The 11269-nt window shown below is 35.5% G+C and overlaps 1 protein-coding gene across 3 annotated transcripts in view; it reads left to right on the forward strand.

The window, feature by feature from the left end:
- Positions 1 to 10952, forward strand: part of LOC125665791 (uncharacterized) — a 48089-nt gene extending 37137 nt beyond the window's left edge. For 2 of the 3 annotated variants that reach the window (XM_048898673.2, XM_048898674.2), the window contains exons 2-3: positions 8801 to 8913; positions 10681 to 10952. In XM_048898673.2, the coding sequence (XP_048754630.1) occupies positions 8801 to 8913; positions 10681 to 10941 (374 nt within the window). In that variant the 3' untranslated portion in view covers positions 10942 to 10952. Of the gene's footprint in view, positions 1 to 696; positions 866 to 8800; positions 8914 to 10680 lie in introns of those variants that run through there. The other variant, XM_048898675.2, reaches the window with a different exon arrangement.
- Positions 10953 to 11269: the final 317 nt, after the last annotated feature.

Genomic DNA, 11269 nt, shown 5'->3' on the forward strand with positions numbered 1-11269 from the left:
CCTGATCGTTATATCACATGTGACTAGTGTGTTATATAAACCTGATCGTTATATCACGTGTGACTAGTGTGTTATATAAACCTGATCGTTATATCACGAGTGACTAGTGTGTTATATAAACCTGATCGTTATATCACATGTGATTAGTGTGTTATATAAACCTGATCGTTATATCACGTGTGACTAGTGTGTTATATAAACCTGATCGTTATATCACATGTGATTAGTGTGTTATATAAACCTGATCGTTATATCACGTGTGACTAGTGTGTTATATAAACCTGATCGTTATATCACATGTGACTAGTGTGTTATATAAACCTGATCTTTATATCACGAGTGACTAGTGTTTTATATAAACCTGATCGTTATATCACGTGTGACTAGTGTGTTATATAAACCTGATCGTTATATCACATGTGACTAGTGTGTTATATAAACCTGATCGTTATATCACATGTGATTAGTGTGTTATATAAACCTGATCGTTATATCACGTGTGACTAGTGTGTTATATAAACCTGATCTTTATATCACGAGTGACTAGTGTTTTATATAAACCTGATCGTTATATCACGTGTGACTAGTGTGTTATATAAACCTGATCGTTATATCACGGGTGACTAGTGTGTTATATAATCCTGATCGTTTACGTCACAAGAGACTTGTGCACTACGTTTGATCGTTTTGTGAATGAAAGGAATAATAAACAAATATTGAAAGAAAGAAGGAAAACTGTTTCGGAAGTCTTACTTCAAGCTGATCAGTTCACGTTCTAAGCAAACTTAATGATGTCTGGTCTCTAAAATGCAGACCGTGTTTATGCGACCAATTTTCTCAAGTTGCATTCTTTTGCAGATGTTAGGTAGGTGAAAAGTTTGATCCTTAATTTTTTTATTCGAATTCTCTTAAAAAAATAAGTGCATTTATGATTACAATCTAAACATTAATGATAATTTTTATTCAGAGACATAGGGCAATGTTTTAAAAAAGATTTGATATGTACTTGTAACAGGAATCAATGTATATCTTAATATTTTAAACCAGATGTGTAAAAAATCCTATTTTCCTTTTATGTCAATACTTGTACTTGTATTTCATATTGGTATCATGACCCTAAATTACATATCCATACAAACTGGTGCACAAAACATGCTCTGAGCAGGTACCCCTTTCTCTGTTTGAATTCCTCTCATTTGGGTTAAATCTGCACCACCCAAGCCCCATCAGAGTATCGTGTGAGGGTATTTACTATTTAGACACTGTGTACAATCAAGAACTCTGTCTACCTTTCTTGAAAAATACTTTTCATTTGGGGTCATCCACCTTACCTCTCAGCTACAGACCTTTTGCTGGATCATGTAGGTTTTCACCTGAATTTCTTCAGCAACTGACCACGTGTCTTTGTTTCGTATTTGCGCCCATCTGTATGCTAGGGATAATGGTTACATCTACATGTTGCATATCAATATTTAGGTCACTTGAGGTGACGTATTCACGGCCATCAATCGATCTACGGCACAACCGAAAGTTGTGAAAGAAAAACCCCATGAACGACATCCGGTTGTACAGTTAGACCCCCTAGATTCAGTTCCATCGGGAATAAGTTGACCTGTGCAAATTGAATTGGGCTTTAAATTGTTAGAATAAGAATGTGATTCTCTGGGCAATTTGATATGATTGCACTCTGGTGGCTCATTTGACGTTTGAATTTGTTTTGCTGCGAGATTCGGTAGTGAATTTTTACCAATGAAGTTGAACTGTTGAACAAACAAAAAAACCTAGTGTCAATCTTAATCTATATAGAATTGCAAATACAATATAGTTAACACTGCCCTTTGCTATCATGTCTTGTAAAGGGTGACAGGAATTGTCATTTGTTTTTCTAGGACAAAATCAGGAGATCGTCCATTTGCGCAGGAGATATAAGGTTGTGCAGGGGATATAAGGTTGTGGAGTAGATCGACCACATTAAAACAATTAAAGAGTAATGTGAAAAAACCCAAGTTAATTGTTGTCCTTTAAAAGGACTGCAATGTGTGGACCATAGGCATGTGTTTCTAACATAAAGTTAATATTCTAGGGTGAAATAAAATGTATTTTAAAAGTTTTTTTGATATCTTAAAACATGCAGACATTTCATTATACATTGTATATCTTATTGGTAGAGCTGTAGTGATATACATGTAGGCCTAATGGCTTTCACCTTTAAGGGCCATACTTGTATTTGTTTGGACCAATTCAACAAAGGACACAGTCTGGTCTAAATAATAGGTTAAACGTCGTTTGAGTTTCATACTTGTACCCAATCCAGCTAGTAATAAATGATCTGGCAACAAAACATCAAGCTGTAGATCTCTGAAAAAATATTGGCACAAATCAGAGAGTTATAGATCCACCCCTTATAATAATTTTCAATTTACGGCGTACAAAAAAAGATGCGCACGGTTGAGGCCTTATATCGTCAAAATCAACAATGCCTGCCTTCCTGGACGAGTTCAGGATCGGTCAGTCACACGTCGAAAAGTTCGATTCCCTGTAGCCCAATTCAACGGCATATTTCACTATGTCTCGGTGACCCTCTTTGCCATGTAGTTAGATACCTCATGTGCAAGTCTCTGAAAATAATAAAAGGAACGCAGCCAAAATTTGTTCTCCCAAACTGGGGAATAGTCGGTGGGTGCAATTCTCAGATGTTCTTGTCGCACGAGCGTAAAAAGTTTGGAATCAAAAATCGGTATCACTATAGGCTTGAATCACTCTGAATACAGTGCACTTTGTATTCTTGATGTTAAATTCCCGAGGGGATCCGGGTTAGAATAGGTCCTCAGTACCCCTTGCTTGTCTAAAGAGGCAACTAAATGTGATGAAACGGCAAAATAATCTGAGGTCCCGTGTCACAGCAGCTATGTCACATTAAGAACTCTCCCTGATCGAAGGCCGTTTGTATGCGCCGAGCATAGGCCTAAATTTTGCAGCCTTTCACCAGCAATGGTGACATCTCCATATGATTGAAAAATTCTCGAGAGGGACGTTAAACAATATACAACCAATCAATATTGGTCTCAAAAAAGCTTAAGGCTCTCCAAGAGTTCATTTACAAAATCGGAGAGCTCTAAAACTTAATTAATGACGAATTCAAATTTGTTAGGACAAAATTCAGGGATCGTTATAATGATTTCCTGAATTTGTTCTCATGTAATTTCAAACTTTTCATAACATATTATTTAGACTATGCGCTTTGTTTTCTAATATACGTGTACATCAGAAGGATTGTAAACAAGTTAATTCTTCTGTAGAAATACCCTGCATAACAAGTAATTGTCATGTAAAGAAATGTTCACAAAATTTCAAATCAAATAAATCTGTGGTACAAATTAAATTCATTTCCAAACACGTGAATTGACTTCATTACTGAGTTACAGAGAATAGGAAAAATTCTACAGAAGATTGTGGAGTCAATTTAGTTCATTTTCTACTGCGGATTGTCGAGTCAATTTAGGCAATTTGAGCTGAGAGATGAAGTGAACTTCTCCGACAGAATCTTTAAAAGTTTCAACGCCACATAGCATCCTTGGAAAATGAGGTTTCAAGATAATTTATTTAAACGAACGATTGGGTCCCTTCTAATACATTGAAGTAAAAACTGAGTGGATGCTAACTTAAAAGTAATCATCATAGGACCACTGAAAGTTTCCATATTGGTGGGCGTTGCTAAAACGCGGACTGGAAAACGGAACGGAAAACGGAATCTAAGAATTAGAATGATTAATGTAGATAAGCTAACGCCCAAAATCAGGAAAAATTATTCATTTTGATTAAAATCAACAATTTGGGAATTGTTTACAAACGATAAAACAAGTTTATCTTAAAATTTTGCATTATAGATTGTTTAAGCGAATTAAGTTAAACGTTTGTGTACGAATTTACAAAGCGTTTTACAAGAATTTTGAAATTTCGGCATTGACGGAGGTGTTAGCGAGCTATGGGTGGAGAATGAAAAAAATAAAATACGTGGTTTATATGCCCCCCCCCCCGCCCCCCGCCCCGGTGGCTGAACGTCATTAACGCACATGTACACGTATTTACAATTACACACAATACCGTGTATGTGTACCTACAACAGGGAGTGTGGTGTGTATAAAACAACGATAATTCATGATCTTATTAAGTCAACAATTTAAACATCTTGTGTTTGATTTATTATTTTTTTTAACTAACATAGTTTTAGTGACTGCAGCACTGTAATCCTAAATAGGGAGGACTTCTGGCAGTTCATTTCGAAACTAAATACTAATAACAATTATGTGTAGATTAATAATGAGATGACTTTCTGAGTTAGCCTTTTACCTATTTCATATCTGTTAATTTCTCTTACTATGGATCGTAAACTTCACTCTAGTGTACATTGGTTCTGTTTCAATTTTTCTTTCCCGCTGTATCTCTTCAGCTTCAACGTTAATCCGCAGGATATCGGTAAATGTACGAACTTTCTCATAGATTCATCCCAAATGAGGCAAACCTTTCTTCCTCACCGGACTCATTCGCTTTAAAATTTGATGTGATACATAAATGTATATTGTACCAGGTGCAGAACTAAATTCAAATTCAGTTATCTTAAACATATCTAATTGGATTAAAAACACGTTCGATTTAAAAAGGCTATGTTTGGGGAAAATCATTCAGATTTACAATATTGTTTTCGGGGGTGGGTGTGTGTGTACCTTTCCTTCATTGGATAGGCTCATAAAATCTTATCTTAACGTAGCAGCCATAATAAAGTTATAGAATTTGAAAGGGGTTCAATTTTAACTTAAGTCTTTCAGTATGTTTATCTTTTTCCCCCCTTCATTTGTGAAACAACATACTGTCACAATCTGGGGGTGACAGAGCCGGGAAAAGGGATGGTAGGAACAGGAGCTCGCTTAATATTTGTTATTAAAACTTGCTATGCAAAATATTAAGCAAGCGCCTGTTGGTACATTCATCCACAAAATCCACCATTTCAAAATATATGATAATGCATTAGTATGAAATGGTGGATTCTGAGAATGATTTCCTGTTCTCTCTGTAATTTCTGCTTCCCCTGTTCATAATAAGCTTTTTGATTTTACAAAATGCTAACCTCCTCATAACATACAATATTTTCCGTTCTGTTCCGCCTTCCGTTCCGCAGTTTAGCAACATCCCATATTAGTGTTCAAGCTCTGAACCCCGAGACGGTCGTGGGACCACACCATGAATTCAGACCTTCTCAAGAACCTCAAAGGTACAATTTGTGAAATTGACTAATGTTGGTTAGATTGTTCACACCATGTTTCCGGAAGTAGAGAAACTATTGCTGCTGGCGCGTAATGTCGTCCATGAGCCTTTAGTTCATATTCTAGCTGTCCTAATTCGTCATTCTTGTTGTAGCGGATTTGGGTATTTTTCATCAGGAAGTTAACCTAGCTCAACGCTCTCCCGCGTGATCCAGGTTAGAATAGGTCCTCTGTACGTAAGAGGCGATTAGATTGGACGGTATATATGTCGAGTATATACACTCTTCTGCGATGCAAAAAATCAAGACGATTTTATACTCTTCTCAATCAAAACTGCACAGAACCTACTGGTAAAAGGAAGTGGAATGAAATATTTGAATTAAATGACAAAGAATGGAAAATGATCTTCAGATTGCCCTTTAAAGTTACAAGTAATTGTAAACTGCAATGATTTCAATACAGAATTCTGAACAAAATTTTAGCTTCAAACTCATACTTATTCAAAATCAAAATTAGAGATGATAAGAATTGTACATTCTGTCAGATAGAAGAAGAAACAATTGAACATTTGTTTTGGGAATGTGATAGTGTTCAGCATTTCTTAAGAGAATTTGAAGTTTGTTTTGAACATAAGACCAATCTTCAAATATCAATAACAAAGAATACTTTTATTTTTGGATGAAAAGAAAACTATACAAAATAATCTTGTTCTTTGGCTGAATTATTATATCTATACTATGAGATCTATACTATGAGATATAAAGGGAAGACACTGAATGTAAATGTTGGATATCGCTAATGAATACATTTTATGAAACTTAAAGACATATTGCATATAAAAATGGTGAAAAAGATTTCTTTGACACCTACTGGAACCGCTAGAATCAATTATTTCATTGAGTGGTTTTGTTTTTTGTTTTTTTTTGTTTGTTTGTTTGTTTTTTTTTTTTGATTGAAAAAAAAATATATAAATTTCAATATATATGTACCTTTAAGATACAATTTGTGAAATTGACTAATGTTGGTTAGATTGTTCACACCATGTTTCCGGAAGTAGAGAAACTATTGCTGCTGGTGCGTAATGTCGTCCATAAGCCTTTAGTTCATATTCTAGCTGTCCTAATTCGTCATTCCTGTTGTAGCGGATTTGGGTATTTTCATCAGGAAGTTAACCTAGCTCAACGCTCTCCCGTATGATCTAGGTTAGAATAGGTCCTCATTACGTAAGAGGCGACTAAATTGGACGGTCCTTCGGATGAGACCGCAGAAACCGAGGCAGCGTGTCACAGCAGGTGTGGCACGAAAAAGATGTCCAAAGGCCGTAAGCGCCGAACATAGACCCATATTTTGCAGCCCTTCACCGTCAATGGTGACGTCTCCATATGAGTGAAAAATTCTTAAAACATTATTCAATCGATCAATCAAGACTCTCAGATGCAGAAAATCATCTTACATACTAGTATTATTTTCGAAAGAGTAACATTGAAGCCCAACAATAGCTTAATATATCGACCTGCTGTGGTTAATGCATATGTACAAGTAAGCGATGAAATCTTTTCTCACAGTCGCCAGACACACCTTATGGTATTCCTTAATAGTATACATTGCTTATGATTAACGATAGAATTTGGACCATTAATGCATTTTGCCGCAGACCGTTTTATCATGGAGATTATCTCCAAGCGTATTCGTAACTTGTTTGATATATTGAACCATTCATTCTTGGTCAGATGTTTCGTAACATTGATATAGGACGTTTCATGAAAGCCTTACCGTCAACATGGAATGACAGTAACTCCAATTGGAAAATGTTTTATTTGAAAATGTAATCAACAGTAATAAACTATCAAGCATTCTACAGGTCCCCTACCTGCGCCCCCATTCTATCAAGTATTCTTCATGTCCCCTACCGGCGCCCCCATTCTATCAAGCATTCTACATGTCCCCTACCGGCACCCCCATTAATTGACGACTGTATTTCATATTTTAGAAAATGTACATTTGATGTAGGTTGACCTTGAACTGTGACTCGATACATTGGTACCAAGTCACCAAATTACCATTATCGAATTTTTAAAAAAAATGTTTTGTTGTTCATACAGTTTTATCAGGGATGATATAGTCTTAGTTTTTACACAAAATACGGGGGGGGGGTGTATTTGAATTATCGTGCAAATGGGACACAACACACTGAAATAACTTATTTTTTATATTAGGTTTTTATATCTTTCAAATGACTATCGTGATACGAAACCTTGGTTTGAAAGTCATCTTTAAAACCAAATTCGTTTACGACAAATGGCGAATTTTCATCATTCACTATGTACACCTTTTCTACGATTTGCATGTGTCGGGGTCGAGACATGAATCATGACACAAATTCACTACTGCATAGCTATCGTCAGAGTCTACCGACACAAAGAAAGATGACATGTTACCTTTAAGGGGGAATTACACACCAGAGATATCTGATGTAGATGAAAAGTGGATATGTACAATATTTTGAAATTGAAAACTTTCAAATTTACCATATTTCTTAAAATGCAGTTCTAGTAGAAAGTAATCTGGAAAAAATATCAAAACCCTTGCTAGACTTCAACCCATGACCTACAGATCTGCATTCGACACGTTAACCTACTGAGCAACCCAGCTAGGCAAGTGGATTTAAAAGAAATATACAAGTATTGCTGACATTTATATTTTCATTCATGTTTCTAACGGAAGTCAGCCGGTGTGTTATTCCCCCTTAAACCTGACATTGGTAAGGGCACAAATCCTATAATGGAACACACACATATTAAGCACACTGATCGGCATGCTATTTTTTGTTATTCTCTGCATTCTGTGGAAAACTTTTAATTTTTCCTGTCAGTACCATATGTCAAGCTTTCATATACAGATTTTTATTTCTGTTAAAGCAAGCATGGCAATTTGTTGCTTCCGATCGAGTGAAAAATGTTCATTGTATTGGAAATTCTCATCGTTTTTTTTTTTTTTAATTCTGGTTGGATCTTCTTAGACAGTGTATTAGACTTCAAAGAAAATCCATTACTCGGGCCTGCTGGTGCGCTGATCTATTTACCATACAGGGCCCTTAACAATTATCTCCAGGATGTTCGATTTTTTAGGTTAATGAACATGTGAATCCTTCCAGAAGAAATATGCAATTTATAGAATTACATGTAAATTTTCATTATTTCAAAATGATAACGTTTTTAATAAAACGCCACGGCTTAATCATTTATCTAAAAAGGTAAAGTAAGTCATTTTGGTAATCCAATCAAAATCATTTTTTGAAGATGCAAGATATTTTTTCAACATTAATAGCTTTTATGCTTGTGCTTCAAATTGATGGATATATCATATTAATCTTTTAATCTTACATTTAATTATTAGAAAATATCACTCTGATAATTATCATTTATTCTAATATCTTAGAAAATCTGTTTTATATGTATTCATGTAAGACTATGAGTAAAATCATTCCTGTATGTACATAGGCAATAAGTAGATATACTAATCTCATGGTTTGATTGCAGGAATGGCGATGGGTATAAAGTGCTGGCACTGTATCTCTAAGAACTGTCATCTGGAGCCCAGTGAGAACTACCAGGCTGTCAAAAAGCAGTGTCTAACAGGACAATTCTGTCAAGTAAGATCGCTCATACTTTCAAAAGAAAAATACTTTCTGGTTTGCGTCCATCGTCTCCGTGCATTAACAATTCTACCATTCCAATTCTTTTCAAATTTCGTATGAAGCATCTTTGAGAGAAGGCAAGGGGAACATAAATTGTAAATTTCAGGACTCCTACACCGTTGGGGCCTTAGGGATGGGACAAAATCTGCCGGAAATTGACCAATTTTCAAAAATCTTCTTCTCTACAACCGGTTAAATATCATTGGCTGGTTGCAGATTATAGTCGGTGTTTGGAGGAGGTGGGTGTATATTTCACCTACATGTATTTTGGCGATGGGTTTAAAACACCAAACTAATGCTCGCTAAATTCAACCCCATTTTATATTTATAGAGAACTTTGTCCGAATCATTAACATACATTCAAACTGATCGTTTGAATTTTTCAATTTTGACTCCCGCCAAAAATACATATGTACCAGTTAAACGGTCATATAAATATCGCTCTGATAAGAGAGACAACGTAACCGGAGGTCCTTCTTAATTTACATGTATATCAATTCTCAACTGTGCTTTTTGTCAGGTTTTAGATGGTTTGGTATGACGTCAGGTTTAGATGGTTTGGTATGACGTCAGGTTTAGATGGTTTGGTATGACACAATATCAAGAAGGCTGTATACAAATAGTAGTTATGTAAGAAACATCGCCAAGGAGGCTTTACTTTGTTTTTGTTTGAGGCAGGCCAATGCAACACCAACTCTATTGAAACTTGTCATTTTAATATTATGTAAATGACGCAATTATATATATATATATATATATATATATATATATATATATGGGGTGTGTGTCAGGAGGCTAGTAAACATTGGACATATGAATTTCATATTATGTAAGCTGACCACCTAATCTCGAAAGATACAAAATATTGATAATAGGAATCAAAACATGAAACGTGAATATAACGAACAGTGATCAATGTCATAACTCGAAAAAAGGAATACAAAATAGGGTTGGGTAAACGCGGACCCCTGGATATACTAGAGGTGGGATCAGGTTCCTAGGAGAAGTAAGCATCCCCTGTCGACCGGTCACACCCGCCATGAGCCCTATATGGAGTAATCCGTATTCAAAATCATGTGCCAAGAACGGCCTAACAATCGGTATGAAACACCTCAGACAGCATTTGACCCAATGATAGGTTGTATCAGCAAACTAGATCATTATAACGACCACATATAGAATTTTCGAATTGGTGACTTTAAACGAGATTGTTGAAACCCTTCTGAAATCATCTCGTTTGTCATAAAGTTGAGTTGTTAGTTTGCCGTTAATAGTTATTTTCAATAAAATATCTAGATACGAAGTAGATGTGGGGGACTTTGGTGTCTATTATTTCGAGTTTACAGGGAAAATGCCAGAAAAATAGATGCCTGTCCTAAAAAAAAGAGGAAATAGTATAATTAGGTATATCTCGTTGAAGAAAAACTGCATTTTAGTAAAGAGAGGGGTGTTACCCCTCGATTTGTTTTAAATCTGCTATAGTCGTTCCATAATTAGATAGTCTAATCATTTTGCGGTATAAAGTTTTCAAACGATGAATTAAGCAAATCTTCTGACAGTTTTTAAAATGATAAATATTATGAATGAAAACGCGAACAGTAAACTTAAATCATACATAATTATGTATTCTACAGCCTGTTATTCTAGACGGAAGTTTTGAATTGAAACTGCAGGCTTTCTTGTTGACTTCTCCACTAAAATGACCTTTTTTTTTAATTTCAGAAAGTATTCTACTCCATGTATAGTACTATGGACAATAAAATATACTATTCTACAGTGAGAGGGTGTGCTTGGAACTGTCTTCCCAAAAATGACTTTAAGAATTGTTCATCCGAACTCCACGGATCACGTGGTTGTGTAACGAGAAACTGTTGTCGTGACAACGACCTTTGTAACAAAGGAACAAGTGTAGTGCCGTCATCGCAACTCTCGTTTTTGTTGATTTTGTTTATAATTTCATGTTTTGCGACTTTAAATTATTGATCACAACACTACATTGAAGTTTGTCGTGATATACATCAGTTATCCAGGATTGGATTGTAAAGAATGTGTTTTGCAGAACAATCTCGTGTTCGTTAATTCATGAGCAATCACGATGTCCTTCTTAATTTATGCCTATATATTTACATTTCCAATAGAATGTGTATATAAGAATAATGTGCTCCATGATATATATCGGCGTGAAGCGTCGCAGTTCATACCCTCAAGTATTTTTTAAAATAAAATTTATATCTTATATGCCACCTATAAGGGCCCAAGTAAAATCAAACCCCGCTAAACCCTATAACGTGTGCCGGTCACGAAGCGAACA

The sequence above is a fragment of the Ostrea edulis genome, chromosome 10 (assembly GCF_947568905.1).
Source record: "Ostrea edulis chromosome 10, xbOstEdul1.1, whole genome shotgun sequence".
Classification (NCBI taxonomy): domain Eukaryota; kingdom Metazoa; phylum Mollusca; class Bivalvia; order Ostreida; family Ostreidae; genus Ostrea; species Ostrea edulis.